The following is a 20,215-nucleotide window of genomic DNA, read 5'->3' as shown; positions in this document are numbered from 1 at the left end:
TATTGAATCATTAAAGCAGCGGAGACCAGAACGTGATATCGTGTTTTAGACTAGTTCAATTTGAGGTCGCTCAGGCTCCGGGGAGCGCAGCGTAACGGTTACTCCACTTGGCTCGTCCGCTTTTGTAGTCAAACGCACTTCGAGTTTCTGGAGGCCTTCTAATCTCGCACGCGTGAACCGCGCATGCGCCGTCACTGGCAGGAGGGTATACGACAACAGCGGCGACGCAAATGCGCCTCGAACGTCCTTAAATTGCTATCGCAATAAAACAAAAACGAATATGCAGGCAATACGCATATGTTGTAAGCTAAACGAACCTTTAGTATAGCAGGGGCACTATAACGTAAATCTATTCCAAACTTTTCTATTCCAGTTTGGCAATCAGCCCTCCGCGATTCGTCAAAAAATTTTTAATCACCCACACTTCGCCTTTCTTTCACGCGACGTCACGAAAACCGCGATAGCTTCCCATCTAATATGACGCGTACACACTGAATATGCATCATTGGACCAAAGAAAAGAACTGTTATTTCTGAATCGGCCCCTTTTAGCCATGGTCCCTTGGCTATTGGTCAAAAGTTTTCGGGCTGCAGCCATTTCACCTGCCTGTCACGCGACGTCACAAGACCGCAAAAACTCAACGCGTCAAAGTAATGTGTACGCGTTAAAAATGCGTTAATATGGCGAACAAAACTGGTTTCTTTTTCTCAATAGCCGCAGGCTCACCCGTTCCGAAAGGAATAAAAGATAGCTGCCACCGATTCTTGAGGCACTGGCCACTCGCACCTGCATGGGCTCATTTGCGTACAATAAGCCTTTTCGCGTGACCATGTAACGTTTTCAAGCACTTTCGGCATGTTTGCAATCTCGCTCTGCCAACTCTTCTTTGCTGAGGATCCGTTTTAGCGATATTCTTAAACTTCCTTTGCATGCCGCCGCGATTTTCTACCAGCCACCTCAAGCCAAGTGAGGGAAAACGTACCAATCGCAGACGCCGGCCCCACACTTTTCATTCGGTTATCAATTTTCAATTCACTGGCTCGGCCCCATCGACTCCCTCTCCACTTGAGTGTGCTCCTTGCCTCTTGTCAGCGAATTAGATAAGGCAAGCCGCTCACTGTAGGCAAAGTTATTCGTTCTTAAAGCAAACAAAAGTGACCTCTTGTAAACGAGGAGAGGATTTGATCGGTCTGTTCAGACAACACTGCGGGTCACGGACCTAGGCTTGCGTCGGTGGTTACGCAAATTTGACGTCAGGAGATTGGAATAAAAACATGTTGGAATGGTATTACGTTATAGGGCCCCGGGTAATGAAATGCCTTACAATGAACGGCCATGAATGAGATATTTACCGTTTTTTTTTTTTTTATGAAAACTGCGACAATGTGGTAAGTTTGGCCACTGATGAGCCCGCTATCCCGAAATCGTAGCTAAAACACACATATAATAAAGAACTACACCAGAAAACAGTAACCCGCCACGGTGGATTAGCGGCTATGGTGTTGCGCTGCTAAGCACGACGTTGGTAGATCCAATCCCGGCCGCGGCCACCACGTCCCATGCATTGGGAGCACGTTAATGATCCCCTGCTGGTCAAAATTATTCCGGAGTCCGCCACTGCGGCATGCCTCATAATGAAAAAGTGGTTTTCGCTCGTAAAACCCCGCAATTCAATGCAATTCAGAAAATAATAATAATTTCACCATCGCACAAAGTGAGACTCCCTAAATACACCACAAATATAGAAAATTCTTGCATCAAATCCCGGCCGCTACGACAGATGGAATACATAGTCATGCATAATACAGACTCGGCGTATGTCCTGTTACAAGCACAATTTCACTGCCTCTGACTAAATGCACCAGTTCAAAGCAGAGTGCACAAGAAGCCTGTGGCGCGATAGGGTTGCCAGGATAATAAAATGACATAAAATAACAGAAAGCAAAACAAAGCACAAGAAATGTCATATGGTACTACAAAGTCACCATGACACTGTTGCAAGGCATAATGTATGTCAAATGAGAAAATACGCGTATGCTTAGATTTAGGTGGACGTTAAAGAACCCCGCGTGGTCGAAATTTCCGGAGTCCTCCACTACGGCGTGCCTCATAATCAGAAAGTGGTTTTGGCACGTAAAACCCCATAATTTTTTAATAATGTCTGTCACACAATAGCAGTATTCACAAGGAACTAATGAGATGACAGCCTACAAGATAATCGCTCAGGGCTTTTATAGCTTGTCTTTGTTTATAGGCAAGCGCCAGGAAACAAACCAATATTATTACTGATAAAGGACGTCTGTCTAAGGCGTGATGACCATCACGAAGTGTCTCCGAATTTTGGTGTAACTGTCTACATTAGATGATGACATATCCTACAATGTTTTCCGGAGTGCCAGAATGTACGCAGTCTCAAGAGGGTCTTTACCGTATGCAACATAAAAAGAACGGGGTGTGTATGCCATACTGAGACGTACATGATGCAAGAGTGTGTCTAAAGCCCGCTCTACCTTAAGATTTCTTGAAAAGCGTAATAAATAGTGAATGTTGTACAAAAAAATATAATTTTCTCGATTCACCAAACCACGTGCTCTTTGATAATCTGCATCTAAGTGCCTGAAGCACTGTTTCGGCGTCGGACACAGCGAATTATATAGTTGGGGGTTGATTCAACATATGCCCCACAGCAGCCAATCGGTCCGCTACTTCACTTACCGTTATTTCAGTGCGGCTTGTAATCCATTGCAAACGAATCTGATGACCGGGATAAGAAGCAAGGGCTAATGCTTTCTTAATTTCGCAACAAAGCGAGGGGTTATAACCATAAAAATAGCATTGTAATAGTGTATCCAGGGCTTCTTTGTAGTCTGAACAGATTACCGAATTTTGAGTGCGTGTACTTTCGGCCAGAAATGCCACAGGTTCTAGATTCCAAATTGTTCTGCTGATGTAGATGAGGCTTACTGGGACAGATGGTAGCATTTCTTTACCTCACATGCCGGGATGTAAATGAAGCGTTCGAACTGTCACCGGTCGCTGACGCATCTGCGACTAAAATGTATGGTTTTCTTGCAATCCACTCATCTGCAGTAGCGTCAGAAATGTTGCCTCTAATGTATTAGGTGGTTTCCTTTATATGGCAGGAACTTTCAGTATCACTGAAGGCGTCATCTGCCGTTCGTTGTCAGCCTCCGAAAAAGATGAATGACGCCTACTCATATTGTATGGTATCTTGGGGAAATTAACTCTGTAGGGCTCGCACCACATAACAGTTACTGCCATGGCTCAGTATAGGATTGCCTCTGAGTACATAATTTTCCTGTCGTGAATGCAGACAGATAAAATGGCAACACGTATCTTGTACGCGAAGAGCCTGGGTAGGTAGTTCCCTCGCTTCTGCTATGCCATCGTCCAATCTTCTGCTATGCAACGTCGAACAAGGCACTCCAAAGCATATCCTGAGACTTGTGGCTATTATATTTCTTGGTGGGCGTTCATGAGAATTAGGCAGATTATGAGCGACAGGCAAGGAGTCGGCAATAGCTTGGCGAATAAGTGCAACATGCAATCTCATCCGAGATGCAGACCTGCCTTCCCATTAGATACTGGTTATACATCAAAGCAGATTTAATGCGAAGGTAACACGCTTCTCAAAGGACCGTATGTGACCATTCCACGATAGTGATCTGTCAAGTATTTTTCCAAGAAAACTACGATTTCTAACCGAAATAGAGGTCTGGTCGACGTTGAGGAGAACAATGTCAACACAGTTTCTTGTGAAGAGCAAACTCTCATCCGACAGATCCATGCTGCTCTGGCGAACGTGTCGTAATGTCGATACCTTCTTGGAGTATTCCTTGTTGTTAAGGACAGGTCATGCCTGATGCCCAAACGCAAATGTCTGCATAAATAGAAACATTAACATTTGAAGGCAATATACTTCACAGACTAAGGTGAAATGTGTCGGCCTTAGCACGTTTCCTTGCGGTACGCCCCATTTTAATTCGTAGGGTGTGCTGCGTCCGTTCCTTTTCTTCATAAAAATATTTGGCTGCTCTAAAGAATGTGAAATCCCGCGCAGCATTCTTCCTTGTATACTCAGATTGGGCGCGTGATCTTAGATAAACGGAATGCGCTACCAGTGTTGTCTTTCACGACGTTTGTCTTCAGGCCACCATTCTCAAAATTATGAGTAATAATTTTGGTAAGAATGTAAGACCTGGTATCAGCATCCTTAGTGGTACAATAGTGTGGCAATATAACCCGTATATACACCATGTTATATAGCATAGCATGGCATATAGCATACATATCCCTAGATATATGCGGAGCCTCACGGAAACAGCGATAACGATGGTGAAAATACGCTAGAAGTGTCTACATATTTCGTATCGCAATAGTATTAATAGTATTTTCCTGCAGTATTTTAGTGAGAAAGCAATTATATGGACACTCCAGGAGCTTTCTTGTCGTCGGCGACGCCGTGAGGTTCCGTATAAATTCCACGGGCGATAAAAGCGTAGCCGGGCGCCATATGCTGTACGTGCGAGTTAAAGCGTGCGAGGGTGGCGGCTCAATGTCGCGCACGTAATGGCGGAAAGCAGGGAATAATCCCGCCGCCCTCCGTCGCGCGCAAGGCTTCGGGGGGAGGATCCGGAGGGGGAGGCCTGGGCCACCCGGAGTACAACTCCTGGTGGCCCAGGCGGCCGCTGGCGCCCGGCCGGGCCACTGTATTTTGAAAGCCATCTAGGACGGGTACAGAGTCCGCGCCGCGCTGTGTTTTCAAGGCGCAGTGCTCGTTGATGCCAGCACAAAGGTCAATTAGCCCGCTGCTGCTGCCCCGTTTTCTCTCTGCAGCGTTTTCGCGGTCATCAAGTGCCCTGTATTTATGATGGTTTGTGCACGCGCCACACCATGCTTGTTGATTTAGTTATACTCGAGGACAACTTTCTGTAACCATCAAGGGAAAGCTACGTAGGCAAAGCTCGCTCAAGTGAGAGCGCTTCTGAAGATAGTTAAACGTTTTAGTCCGCGTTAATTTAGGTTGGGGAAGACAAAACATAAACGCGATATTAGCAACAGTTCTACAACATAGAACACACCAATGAGTGTAAAGGTTTACTTATTTTGCGGCTTTTTCATTCCACGTCTGGAAAAAGGCGAAACCATCGCATATGGAAGCTTCGTCCATTTCCGAGCGACCAAAATCAGTCTCAAACGCTGCCGGACTACCTGGCGCCCTAGCGCATTTGCAGGAGCCACGCGCCCGTAGCTTTCCCTTCATTACCACAGAAAGTTATCCGCCAGCATAGTACGCCTATGCTTACAAGTTTATATGGCCGATAAAACTACTATCCTTACTTCTTATAGCTGTCCACTAATTTGTTATTGCAAATGATGCTTCGCCTCTGGGTCGTAACCGGGACTTTTTTTTTTCAAATGTACGAGTATGTGCTTGCATGCTGTCAGGGTATCCGCTATTTTTCAGATTGCTTACCTTTTGTTCGACGCTTTCTGATACGGCTTGCTGGCAGTATCGTTTGACTGCCTAGGTGACACATATGCCATAGCAATACCTCATTTCAGTGACCGTAATCAAAATGCTGCATTTCGTAGTCCTCGTGCCTTGTAAGCCAGCAGTGTGGCTGTCGTCTAGCATTAAATTCCAATCTTAAAAGTGTAATTTATTTTTCAGTTGTAAGTTTGGGCGTCAAATATAGACTTTTGTGCACCTTTCTGAACAATCCTTACAAACAATCGGCACTTGCTCTTTTGTTTGTACCCGTCTTTTTACAATATATTTTCTATGACAGGTGAATATGATGATTCCTTCACGCATATTTACCACGATCTGGGGGTAAAGAGTGCTCAGCAATAAAGTTGATAATATTATGCAGGCTGCTATTAATAATGCTGACTGTAAGTACATTTATTTCGCATGTTCTACATGCTACCCTCTTCGACAGGTAAGGCTCGCAAATCTTCCGACATTACCTACTTATATATCGCTTATACCTTCGTAACCGTGCTGTCCACGCCCCATATTTTCGTATCGTTGGTCGGAGGAAAGAAGCCATTGCTTTATCATGCTTGTGTCGCGTTGCGCATGGCGCTGTGCGCGCGCCACGAATGACCCAATCGAAGCTAACGTTAGCGTCGCGCATGGCGTTCAGGTAGCCGTACATCGGCAGTACGTTTGTTCACCCGAGCTGGGATAGTTGTTTTTGAGAGCGGTTACTATGGCATAGTAGATATGATGTATAAAACTCATATTGGTGCTAATCAAGAGCTATGAGGTCTACAAGCTTGCAATATTTTGCAGAAGCTTTATGCTTGCTCGGCTACGGCACCATTGCATTCGACATGTATAGGGTAAATAAATGACGTGATGATTCGGGAAGCAAGACAAAGGGATTTCCAACCACTATGACCATGGCAAAACGTGTCCGTTTCCACAAGGAGCGCAAGCGCAGGAGCACCAACCATCTCAGTATGGTAGCCAGTGAGTTCGCAAAGCATAAATTATGAGAATGGCACTGGTCTCAAGGTGGTGAGCTAGCAGAGTTTTGGTAAACAGGCACCATTGTTTCACCTACGTCTTTCACAAAACGCCCTTTCATGCATTGAAGCATATTAGTAAATGGAACGCCCGTATATTTCATCCAACACTTTGGGAATGAATGTCTCGAAAGTGATGTCATCCTCAAATTCCTTCTAAGTGGATACGTCTTCCGAACTCGCCGGCTAGAATTCGTAAAGTCTCACATGCGCCGTAAAGGAGTTATTAAAAAAAGGCAAATGAGTGATTTTTGGCTAGTTAGTCAAACTGCGCATTTCAATTTCTCGTGGAAGTAATGCCCACCTTTCTTGAGCATTCCACATCAAGGATGCCATTATGCTACCTGCCACAGACAATTTTGAAAATTGTTTATAGTCTAACAAAGCGCTAGTAAACAGACATCGCGTCTCAATTACCTGAAGACGTACATTTCCCACATTGTTTGTGGAGCACACGCGCACATGTAAGATACACAGAGTGGATAATTCTCACATACGGATACAAAATGTGAAAGCTGGCTGCACCATACACCATAGACAAAGATGAGAACGACTCACACATGAATCAGTCGCACACATTGCACGATTTATTCACACATTTCACCCAGAGTGAAAGCGATATGTATACTACAGACCGCGCTGCCCTATAAATTATGCTGTGTCACAAAGCGCTTTCACTGACTGCATAGTACATTTCTCTAAGTACAGCGTCTGGCTTTCCTGCACATTCCTCATAACATTGTCAAATAAAGTTAAAGCACCATCAATGCTTGCCCTAGCTTGGGGAGTGATGAAAATCGATTCCCTCAATGTCCTTCCAGTCGGGACACCATTGTCCCTATATGAAGTCCACGAACGAACGCCTGGCGATCTCACCTTAGGATACGACTGGCTCGTGAGCAGCACGCATGTTCCGACGGTCGCAGTGACGTCAATGTGGGTGGCGTCTCCACTCACTAGGCCACCGCCAAACACGACCGGGTAGACCCAGCGGCAGCTCGGCCGGCCAGCTTCCCTCGGCAGGAAGACCTTCAGCTGTCACAAGAGTGCCGTTTGTCAGAGACCCTGTTTCCCTCACATAGTGGAAAGCGATAGGCTCTCTCTTATTTCTAAGAATGCAAAGAGAGCGTTATGGTGTTCTATCATATTTTAGGGACACATCACAATTTCGTGTTGTTTGGAAGACTCTATATTAGTGTACTGTAGATGTCCTAACTTCAATTTAAACGGAGGGATGTATTTATCGTGTAACTTATGCTAACCGTACTTCAAAAAGAATTACAAATTCTGGAGCTTTACGAGCCATAACCACGGTCTGATTAAGCAACAAGCCGCTGAGGGGGACTCGAGATTGAGTTTGAACAGCTGGCGTTCTTTAACGTGCATCCACTGCGCGGTACACGAGCGTTCTTGCATTTCGCCCCCATCGGAACGCGGTCGCCGCCGCTGGGCATCGAACCGTGACCTCGTGTTCAGCAGCGCAGTGACGTACCCGCAAGTCACCGCGGCGTGAGGTCAACCGTATTTGAAAGCTTCGTCGGCTGGAGGGTCGGAAACTATTGAAATTCTATTGCTTTCCATTATATACTAAATGTCCCTGAGCTCCCACGCACTGTGGCAATCGCTGTAGGCAAAGCATTCGCTTCCATTCCTTCACCGCAGCCGACCATCAGCCATTGCTTCGCGCCACCCGCCGAGTGTTCGTGCTGTCTGCTGTGTCCACTCGCTGATTGGATGACAACGCTGAGGTTTCACGACGCCGCCGCATTCGCCAACATGTACAAAAAGCGTCGCTCTGTAACCGTGAAACGTCATGGCGTGCTCCAACCAGTCGGCGAGCGTTAGTGCGTCTTCCACTCCCTTCATCCTCTCCTCGCTTCCCCCTGCTCGCCACTCGCCATCTCCTCTCCAAAATCCAACCAACCGCTACCACAGCATCGAAACACATCCGACTCCACGCAATAAGCTTCGGTATTTTCTATGTAAAAACGATTAGTACAAATTGACGGCCTGCGGGCCGATGATTCCCGATGTCGCTAAATATGTCTCATTAGCAACCTCACCGGATAGCAGCAGACGCTCTTGGTTGCCTCGCTCCAAGTGAATGGGGCATCGTCGCCACTTCTCTCAGGCTCAGAGTCATCGGTGCTCTCGAAGACCAGCACTATCCTGCCTTCCCCATGGCCCAGCCGGCCAGGTCCATGTCGTCTGCGAGGGAAGAGGAAATAACGTGAACCGCAGTGTGCGAGGCTACCGAGTGTTGCAAGAAATGTAGGAACGTTGGAGCTTCAAAACCTTAAATTTATTATCTGCTGAGCTATTCCCACTCAAATTTGCCCCACCTTGCTGCGTAGCAACGTTCCCTCTGTGCACTCTCCCACCGTGTCCACGAGGCGACCGCTTGCATTGCACAAGGTATTACAGCGGAGATGGACTCGAGCACAACAGCTTTAAAAAAGGATGGGGTTTTACGTGCCAGAACCACGATATCAGGTGAGGCACACTGTAGTGTGTGTGTGTGTGGGGGGGGGGGGGGGGGGAGGACCAGCCAGAACCCACTCTGGTGGATTGGCCAAAAACTGTGCTGCCGTCTTCTTGTCATCGTCATTGTCGCTTCTAGAATCGTACGCTGCATAGTAGAGAATGGTAAGGGTAACTGTATGTAGAAATTTTAATGTGTCTTGTTTCCTTTTTCTGCTTTCTCTGCGCTGGAATAAATGGAAAAAACTGAGGGCGGAACTTATTATGTGAACTTACGAACAAATTTCGGCGTAAGAATGATTTTACGAAAAGGGTGTATTTACAAAGATAACACCGTTCGTAAGGTCAGAAAGGTGGCGATACCCTCCGCTGCAAAGACGAGCGCTGTAGTCGACAAAGACGTATATATAATGGTAACACAGGTGCAAACTTGAGTACTCGTGCCAATAGTAAACGTAAGTCGGTACACAAAACTTACGCAACCGTCGCGGCTGTCGGCATAAGAAGACATTTTTACGATAAAGGGACAGCCTTACAAATGTAGTTATGTCTATCTGCGCCGCTCGAGCTGGCGCGGGTAAGCGTTGGATCGTGCAGTTGCGGTTGATCGGCCCGAAGACACAACTAATAGCCGAGGTTGGCGCGTGATTCCATCTTTGGCGGGCGCTCTGATTTGTCATGTCAAAGTGCATTGAGAAGTTTTAGTGCATCGTTGTATTGGGCGCGCGCTGCTGTTGTGCAATAGGGTGCTATGCTGCGAACTTAACGTCTGCGAGGTTATGTTTCTCTGTGCGCGCAATAGCCTGATACTCGTCATGACAATCTATTGGGTGCTAGCAGATAAAAGTGTGGTTTTCCGCCCCTGACAACTGCCAAGTTTTTTATTGATGTGGTTAATTTTTCTAGTTTCAGCTTTCCTTCGTTCATAGGACTGTGGATTATTATGTTTACAAGCATTTTTGAGGCTATAATTCTCCATGCGAGATGAAACAACGAAAAATCCCTAAACGTTTCTAATTAGCTCAAGTTTTGACTGTTGGACACTTCTCCGTTATCTCCCGGACTGTTAGCCTCAGCATTATGTCATATTATATCATACTATATTGCTCATATTCTCCATTCAGCACTAAGTCGAAGCGACGTACTGTCATCGCTGGCGTGTTTGCTTAACCTGCAGTTTATGTGAGCAAATGCATGCGTGCGACGGACGGTAACCTTGACCATAATGCGAAGCGGCACGTCAGTAGGATGGCATATGCAAGAAAAGCGATGTTCAATGATATCACGTACTATCATTGACACGAAAATCACGTGGACTACTCGAACCAATGCCCTGCGTGAAACATTATACACTTAATGAACGGAGCGAATAATCGTCACATGAGTCATCTTGTAGACAATCGTGCTAAAGGAAAGTGTACGAATATTCTTCTGCGTGGGTAACAACTTTTACCTAGACAACACCTGCCGGTTCAGTCTATACCACTCGATTTCAATGGACTATCTATTCCACCATTAGGCGTTGTGTATAGGTCAGCAGGGTATCGTGATTAAGTGGCTTACGACCCAATGTACCGGGTGTTTCTCTTTAGAAGGTCCAAAATTTTAAAAAAATTGCCTCTGTTGCCTCTGGCAGATAGCAAAATTCTAACCCTTGATCTAAATTGCTCGATAAGGCAGCCATTAGTTTATTTATTCATTTATTTATTTATATATTTATTTGTTTATTTATTCAGAATACCCCTAAAGGTCCTCTCGCAGGAGGGCACTACTTAGGGAGGAGTGGGGCGTGCAGTAACGCATACAGATGTAATAAATGAGTAATAGGTCAAGAAAAAGCGAAAAAAAACGGGAACAGATAAACTATAATCACAAATAGTAATCATACAAGGCCAATAAGATTGTCGTAGTACTAATAATAATCAGAAGTGTACAAAAAGAGAATACGAATCACAAGCACACAAGAATGGAGGGTAATTGGTTCATATAAAGCACTCAGGCCCTTAATGTATAACAAATCAGAAAACAACACAACACGTCTACTTAAAACGTAAAGGTCAAACACCGCAATAAAAATAGAAACAAAAACCATAAAGATATGCATGTTCTTCAGAAGACAAGAACATTTTTAACGCCATTTGTAGCGTAAAAAAAGGGGAGGGGGGTGACATGACACATGAAAGGTTTACGCACTTTCATTAATGATTAGAAGTTTCTGGAATTCATGTATGTCGGTGACGGTTACGATGTGTCATGGGAAGTTATTGCACTCGGTTATGGTGCGCGGTATGAACGATCTGGCATAGGTTAGTGTGCGACACGTGAAGCATTCGATTTTAAAAGTGTGATGGCAGGGGGTGGCCCAAAGAAGTCTTCGCGAAGTGATGCGTGATGGTAGAGCTTATGAAGAAGTGATAAGCGAGCTATTTTACGGCGACATGATAACACATGCACTTCAGCACGATTTTTCAATGAAGTGGCGCTGGTGTGACGTGAGCAATCCGAAAAAATAAAACGCACAGCACGGTTCTGCAGGGCTTCGATGTATGTTTTTAATATAGTAGTCATGATCGGGATCTCAAATGGCTGAGGAATATTGTATTTTAGGACGGATCAAAGTGATATCAGCCAGTTTAGGTAAGTGTGATGGGGTCTGTTTCAGGTTACGTTTAAGAAACCCAAGTGAGCGGTTTGCTGAAGCAAGGGTGACATTAATATGGTAATGCCAATACAGGCCACACTAAAAGTTAACTCCAAGAGAACTCCAAGATATTAACTCCAAAAGATTTGTACGTGGTCGTAAGTTCCATTGCAGTATTATTTAGCAAGTAAGGCGTTGGAATGAGAGAAGCTTTTTTAGCGAAAGACATCAACTTAGTTTTTGAAGGATTTAGTATCATTAGCAACGTTGTGCACCACGAGGTTAAGGAGTCAAGGTCAGATTGCAGAGATTGGCGGCGAGCTTCAGAGGAGATGTTGCTGTACATAACACAAACGTCAGCGAATAGCCTAACTCTAGATTTGACGCAGGAGGGTAAGTCATTAATATTGCTACGGAACAGTATTCGCGATGACAAAGAGGAGAGCAGGGTGAAGACGACGACGACGATTAGAGGCTAGCGCGAGCTGTTGCCTCTAGGCCAAGTGCAGCGTATTGCCTTGTAAATATTCTTGTATATAACGTTTCGTCGGCGTCTTCCTACGTAACAATATAAATTAGGAAAAGCAATGGAACGAGCACACTTCCTTGAGGAACACCGGATGAGACTGGGACGAAAGGAGAGTCAAAGTTATTGACCGACGTGAACTGTTGTCTACTAGAGAGGAACGCTTGTACCCACGCCAGAACAAGTGGGTGAATATTAAGCTGTCTAAGCTGTAGTAAGAGCCGGTGGTGAGGAACTCGATGGAATGCTTTTGAGAAGTCAAAGAGTATGGCGTCAGTTTGGATGCCGGCGTCCAATGATGAGTGTAAATCCTGAGTAAATCCTGCAAGTTGTTTCATATGAGAAGCCCTTACGAAATCCGTGCTGGTATTTGTAGATGATATTGTGTTCCTCTAAATATTTAATCACTTGTGAGTGTATATTGTGTTCCAAAAGTTTACAGATGGTACTGGTTAAAGATATAGGTCTGTAGTTAAGTGCGGACGAGTGATCCCCTGATTTAAATATGGGCGCTACTTTTGCTATTAGCCAGTCCTGAGGAATGGTGCCTGACGATAATGATAGAGAAAAGATGGCTACCAGGCAACGATAGATACCAGAAGAAATATGTTTAAGTATTTTGTTGTTGAAGGCATTATGATCAGATGCAGATTAAGTTTTAAATTTTCCAAGTAAAGATAAAATGCGAGCTTCGTCAATTATTATTTCAGTCACATTTACACGGAAAACAACATCAATGTTAGGGCATGTAGTAATATCCTCAAGAGTAAAAACTGTTGAGAATGAATCATTTAATAACTCAGCACATTCGGATTCAGTAACAGAAGAACCATGGGTATTAGCAAGAGTTCTACGAGAAATCAAAATGATTCATTAGATATTTAAAATATTTACGCTAATTCACTTTTCAATGATTTACTTTACGGCACATATTTAAATCTAAGAGTCAGCTTGAGGTTATGGAGTTGCAGTTGTTGTGTTTTCCAGTTTATGCGAGTACCGCAAAGCGCAGGAATTTCACAGGCTGCTGTATCGGCCAATGACCGGAAACGAAGGACGCGAGTCGGTTCCGTGATGAGCGGGCACAGGAGACACCCAGGCGTGGAAAGAAGTGCGGCTTAGTGGGTGCGCCATAGAAGAGCCGCCAAGTCTGAACCCTCGCAAGGAACAAAAGGGAAGACGGCCCGAGCTGAGTGGGAGCGTTCGGGGAGACGGGCGTGAAGATAAAAGGTAAGGGTGTGCTTGAGGTCACCGCCACCGCTAACGCCCACGCACTCCCCACTGCTGGAGGAGGAGGATGGAGGAGGAGGAGGAGTAAAAGACTTTATTCAGGTCCTGTACAAGGTGTTTCCACCTGCCAAAGAATGATGACCTTGTCATTGTTAGAGATAACAAAGTACTCATTACGTTTCGGAAATTAGGTAAAGTTGTTAAAATCTTTAAGGGGAGCGATGGGTACGCCCCAGCATGCAAAGTCCGTCTAGCAGACAACACAGAGCTCACGAGACCTGTTCAACTTTTTGTCCTCTGTAACTGTGCAAGTGAAATTGTTGGCCGGGGATAATGTCGGAAATCGTGCTCGTGCGGCGCATCGATGAAGAGGCAGAGGCAGATGGGCTCGCGACCGGGAGAATACGGATGTTAGGCTTGTCACCTTGAGTGCGCCAGGTTAGGACGGCTGAACGCTCTGCGACAATAAATCTGACAGAAATGTCCTTTCCTACAGACCCTTCAGGCCGCCTGGTGCGGTGGAGCTTCAGACTGCAAGAATATGACATCACTGTAATATTCAAGTCCGGACGAAAGCATTCTGATGCCGACTGACTATCACGTGACCCCATTGATCCGCCGCCACAAAACAACGAGGATTACGACGCCTTCCTTGGAATAATATGCACGCGACTTCGCTGAACAGCAACGAGCAGACCCGGAGCTAAAAGGCCTCGGCGAGTATTTGGGAGGGAACACTAACGTTGTCCATAAGGCATTTAAGCGAGGATCATCTTCGTTCTTGCTCCAAAACAATCTATTCCTAAAGAAGAACTTCTCACCAGTCCGCGCCAACTACCTCGTTGTTGTTCCCTCAGCACTACGTCCATAAGTACTGTACTCCCTACATGACGATTCCACAGCTCGGCACCTCGGATTCTCCAGGATGCTATTGAGGATACAAGGAAAGTGTTATTGGCCGCGCCTGACCGCTGACGTCGCCCGTTACGTCAAGACATGTCGAGAGTGTCAGCGATGCAAGACACCACCGAAAAGGCCAGCGGGATTACTACAGCCGATCGAGCCTCCTTACCGACCATTATAGCCGATCGGGATGGACTTGTTGGGACCCTTTCCGACGTCAACATCCGGAAATAAGTAGATCGTCGTGCCGACGGACTACCTCCTCCGGTTCACTGAAACGAAAGCTCTGCCGAAGGTAGCGCAGCCGAAGTGGGGAAATTATTTGTCGAGTACATCCTGCTGCGACGTGGTGACCCAGAAGTCCTCATCACCAACAGAGGAATCGCCTTTCATTTCATTTCATTTATTGTACCTTCAAGGCCCGAAGGCGTTACAGAAGGGAGTGGAACTAAATACAGAGCATGTGCAGATTAAAAATTAAATTATACGGTTTTACGCGCCAAAACCACTTTCTGATTATGAGGCACGCCGTAGTGGAGGACTCCGGAAATTTCGACCACCTGAGGTTCTTTAACGTGCACCTAAATCTAAGCACACGGGTGTTTTCGCATTTCGCCCCCATCGAAATGCGGCCGCCGCGGCCGGGATTCGATCCCGCGACCTCGTGCTCAGCAGCCCAACACCATAGCCACTGAGCAACCACGGCGGGTGGAGCACGTGCAGAAAACAGGGTATAATAATAACAAGAAAAATATTAGAAAGTGCAGATTAACAGAAGTATTCTTCAATAGTAGTTCTAAAAGCAGATGCATCGGTTATGTTAACAATTGAGGCGGGCAGATGATTCCATTCATTGCTACATTTTAGGAATAAATGAATAAAAAAAAATCGGTTCGTGCGACAGTGTGGAACGCTCAATTTATGCCGATGGTCAGTACGAGATGATATATATGCATGTTCGGACAAAAGTTCACTTTTTAATTCCGGATTGTAATAATAAATTTTGTGCAGCAGTGATAAGCGTGCTAACTTCCGACGGGATGAGAGGAGAGGGAGGTTTAAAGTAGCCTTCATAGACGTTACGCTTGATGTCCGAGAATAGTTAGTAAGAATGAAACGCGCGCTACGATTTTGTATAGATTCTATTGCATTTGTTAAGTAATCCAAGCCAGGGTCCCATACAGAAGAGGCATATTCAAGCTTAGGACGTATTAGTGTTTTGTATAGAAGTAGCTTTAAGTTAGCGGGTGCCATAGAGAAATTGCGACGGAGGTAACCAAGCGTACGGTTAGCATTGTTAGTGATGTGGTTTATGTGTGTTTGCTAGGAAAAATTAGATGTTATGTGGACGCCTAAGTATTTATAGGAAATGACTTCGAATACAGAGTTCTTCAAGTGATAGTTAGATAGGTTAGACGAAGCAGTATTGCAGGAATTCCTCATTAGTTTGCACTTTTGGCTGTTAAGTCGCATTTTCCAAGTGTCGCACCAGTTAGTTACCTTGTGTAGATCAGACTGTAGTTTTAGAGTGTCAGAATTTGATGATATTACTGTGTAAATGACACAATCGTCTAAAAATAACCTTATGGAGGACGCTACACAGTTAGACAAATCATTAATATAAATGAGAAAAAGCAAGGGTCCGAAAACGGAACCTTGCGGCACCCCGGAACTGACAGGACAACGTAAACCGTCAAAATTGTTAGCTGAGACAAATTGTGTTCTATTGGATAAGAAGTGTTCAATCCATGAGATAATGTTACGGTCAATGTTAAGTGTATTTAATTTTAGACAATCTAATTGGTGAGAGACGAGATCAAATGCTTTATAAAAGTCTAAGAAGATGGTGTCAATGTGAAATCCATTATCCAACGCGGCACAGATGTCATGTGTAAATGAAATAAGTTGAGTATCACAGGAAAACGATTTACGGAACCCATGCTGACGAGATGAAAAAAATGAATTTGTTTCTAGGAAGTTGAGATTAGAGTATATTATATGCTCTAGAATTTTGCATGGCACACTTAGAGAAATTGGCCTGTAATTTAAAGGTGAATGCACGTCGCCAGGCTGCCTTTGCTGAGCTCTGCTACGCAAAGGCAGCCTGCAATAGAGCCAGACAAGCCACAGCAGGACGACTGCCTACCACCCGCCGACGAATGGTCTTATGGAGCGCCTGAACAAAACCCTCGCCGACATGCTAGCGATGTACGTCGACGGCGAGCACAAGACGTGGGATGCCGTTCTGCCGTACCTAACCTTCACGTACAACACAGCACTGCAAGAAAACTCAAATGGCGCCGTTCAAGCTGGTGTGCGGCAGGAACCCCGCGACGACTCTCGACGCCATGCTGCCACACGTCATTGACGAAGAGAATCTCGACGTCGCCGCCTGTCTCCAGCACGCCGAAGAAGCCCGACCACTCGCCCGGCTGCGCATCAAGAATCAGCAGAGGACCAATAGCCGGCACCACAATATTCGACGACGATACGTGGAATACGAACCTGGGGACCGTGTTTGGGTTGGGACTCCGATACGCCGACGAGGACTTAGTGTGAAGCTTTTGCGCCGCTCTTTCGCACCCTACAAGATCATCCGACCCGGCGCACTGGACTATAAGGTCGTGCCAGACGGCATTTCGCTATCACAGCGGCGCCGCTCACGACCTGAAATAGTCCATGTTGTGCGACTTAAGCCGTTCTACCAGTGCTGACGAACTTTGGGACTTTGCATAGCTAAATTTTGGACTTTCCTTTTTGCACTGTGTCACTTCGGGCTCTGTTTCTTTGTTGTTTTATTACTATGTCGTCTTTATTATTATTTTTACTTTTGTTTAACAAGTGTCCTTTTCTTTTTAGTTCTGCTGTTATGTTTGCAGCATCGGGACGATGCTTTCTGAGAGGGGCCATTGACACGTGCACTTGTTTATCTTTTCCGGGTGACTGCTTTTCACCGTCTAACAAATGTTATCGCTTAGCGCGGAACGCGCCGCTATTTGGAAGTTTCTCAAACGTTACCGATGGTTCTATCTGCTGTCTGTTGTCACCGAATCTTGTGTTATCTGATTACATGTGCGACGCGAATTGTGCAGAACTTTCTGGAACACAAGTGGTAATCAGCGATTACTTTGGAGCCTTCGATGTCTAATGTATAAAAGCCGATGCGGTTGACTGGCAGATCAGATTTCGACAATTACCGACCGTGTTCACCGCTATCGCTGTGCTTTGAGTGAAACTTGCTTCTGTGGGCACAAGTCCGTCCAACAAAAGTTCCGTCATCTATAGATTTGCCACTGTATTATTCACTGTTACTACTACGTGACACTATACAGCTTACGTGAACTCGTTACAATGTTTGCAAGTGCGTTGCTAAACTCATGCTCACAACATAATCATATACTTCATAGTGGTGTATGGTACATCAATTTTGTCCGCTTTAGATGTAATATTAGCTGCAGTTTACAAAATTGTGATTTCATTTTTCGTCCCTTAGTTACAAGTTTGTACACCTGATAAGATTGTTTTTCGAAATGTTGCAATATTTAGCAATTTTTATTTAAAAAATTTACTGCCTAAATGAGAATTCCGCTTCGAGCAGTCACTAGTTTAACTTTTCCCTTAAACTGCAACAATGAACTGCAACACGTTGTAGTGGTTGCCGAGAATAACGACTTATCCGTTTCCATGCATTTCGGCGGGGGGCCGCCCCGCTTCTCAACTTGCCATCCTCGCGGTTCGCTGCTGAGCCCTGATCCACGGGAGTGCACAGCTGCTCGCGCACACCCCGACAGACGCCTCCGCACCTTCTCCTTCTTCCACTGACTTCGCTCGCCTGCCGACTGAAAAGTCAACTTATGCGCACCTCTGTCACGCTCCGCCTGCATGTACGTTCCTGCCTCTTCTTAATACATGATGGACTCCCCTCTGAAAGGCAGTAAGGGGTCCTGTTGCCCCCGTTATTGATATAACTGCGTTATTATTATATCTTCCCACTCCAAAAGCTACATTCAAATAAAATGTAAGGCTATAATTATTGCGCTCGCCAAATAAAACATAATGCGACGTGATAAACCGGAGGCCCGTATTGAAATTGGAACGTCAGAATCTACATCCTATTTCGTTTTAGTGTATGCGGTGGGCGTTCTCATGAGGGCATTGCATTTTTTTTTATCTTTGCGTTAACACTTCTCCGAGAACTTATACGCAAGTACCAAATTTAGTTCATTGAATCTTTGCACAAATATTTCCTTTTCTATGACCCGTATATATATATATATATATATATATATATATATATATATATATATATTTATTTATTTATAAACGTGGTTGGATAGGCAGGGAGATTCTGGTTTGCTACCCCGCACTGGGAAAAGTGCAAGGGGAAATAAAAGACGGAAAGAATAGCGGAGAGATAAAGCAGAGGCACGAAAACAAAGAAACGAATACGGAAGAGGGTGGAAACGTCCGTGAGTACTACACTTGCAGTGATAAGGCTCCCAAACAAGTGACTTTCATTTTGCTTTTAGGAGTTGCTCGAAACATTCAGCTGCTCCTGATAGTGTGGCCACGTAAAGCAGATTTTGTAGCTGTACTTGCTGTGCCGTGAATGTCATATTTATTCTTACGACCATAAATGCACGCGATATAAAGAACATTAGACGATAACTGAAACTATGTGATGCTTAAAAAGCGCGTATTAAAATCTTGGCGCTTTTTCATGCTGGTTATTGGCTAGATGTTCCTATATACTGGCTGGACGTTCCCATAGCACCGACAACATTGTCTCGTCGTTCCTACTCTCCGCCGTGATGGCTTTGGCGTTGCGCTGCTGAGGGTTAAAATCCAGGCCACGGCGGCCGCATTATGCGCCATGGGGGCGAAATGCAAGAAAACGCCCATGTACCTGTGTACACATCGAAGAGCCCCACTTGGTCGAAATTAATCCGAACTCCAGCACTACGGTGTGCCTCATAATGATCGTGTTTATGGCTCGCAAAACCCCAGAATCTAATTTCATCGTTCCTCTTTTCAAGCACGCGCGCGCGCGTCAGGCCATTTTCCTGTTCCGCTTATGCATTTCCGTAGTCAGTAGCCGTTCATAAAACACAACAGGGGCTCGTCGAACAAAGCCTTTCTATGCGCCCTCCTTCCCTTGTGCCTCAAAGTAACCTGTTTCCTCACAATCGCAAAGACAGAAGATGAACCGACTTGGAGGGAGAATCCGAGAGGCCTTGCGCGCCTTTTGAAGGGCACTTATCACTGTTTCCTCAAGCTCTCTATACGCCGTCCATGACAGCACTGCGTAACATTCTTCTTGGTCGTTTCCGTGCTACGTTGTCCACAAAGCTCATCACTTGCCACGCTTATCAATATAGTGCTAAGCATTCTATTTTATTTTACCGCATAATGCTCGATCCTGCAACGAGTTTTCTAGCGGCTACGGATCGTACGGAAATTTTCCGTCCGAGGCTGTCGATGAAAATCGCGGCTAATGTCTCTCAGGCGTTTGGTAGCCACCACGCGCGGCGCGATCGAGTAGAACGTACTGGAACGAGGCGGCTCTACTCACAGCATGAAGGTCCGCTGCACTGGGCGCTTGTTTCTAGAGTCTCTGCTCCCGGCGACACGCGGTCAAAGGCTGATAGCGGCTGCAAGACGAGGCGCGTTCATAAGCGCAGATAAGAGTTGAGGGTGAAATAGCCTCTCGACAAAGAGCTCTTTCTCTTTTATGCACGGTACACTCCCGTTCCCTTAAAGACGCGGCAAACTGGAGGGAAGCCCAACTGCCGCCAAGACAGCGCGGAGTGCCGACCATGTATGGGAGCCCCGAGAATAGCCGAGGGCGCAGGCACGTGCTTCTGGGACGAGATCGC

The 20,215-nt window shown here is 45.6% G+C and overlaps 1 protein-coding gene across 7 annotated transcripts in view; it reads right to left on the bottom strand.

Moving 5' to 3' along the window:
• The window catches only part of LOC126524342 (uncharacterized), a 67,703-nt gene extending 47,721 nt beyond the window's left edge, over nt 1-19,982 (bottom strand). For all 7 annotated transcript variants that reach the window (XR_007597918.3, XR_011893520.1, XM_050172672.3 and 4 more), the window contains exons 1-3: nt 19,912-19,982; nt 8,622-8,766; nt 7,435-7,593 (exon numbers count right to left, since the gene is read on the bottom strand). Coding sequence is in view for 5 of the 7 variants with exons in the window: in XM_050172672.3 (XP_050028629.2) it covers nt 7,435-7,593; nt 8,622-8,766; nt 19,912-19,916 (309 nt within the window). In the remaining 2 variants the exon portion in view is untranslated. The remainder of the gene's footprint in view (nt 1-7,434; nt 7,594-8,621; nt 8,767-19,911) is intronic.
• Between the last annotated feature and the right edge of the window lie 233 nt (nt 19,983-20,215).

This window comes from Dermacentor andersoni, chromosome 3 (assembly GCF_023375885.2).
Source record: "Dermacentor andersoni chromosome 3, qqDerAnde1_hic_scaffold, whole genome shotgun sequence".
Classification (NCBI taxonomy): domain Eukaryota; kingdom Metazoa; phylum Arthropoda; class Arachnida; order Ixodida; family Ixodidae; genus Dermacentor; species Dermacentor andersoni.
This window is presented reverse-complemented; position numbering and strand designations above follow the sequence as displayed.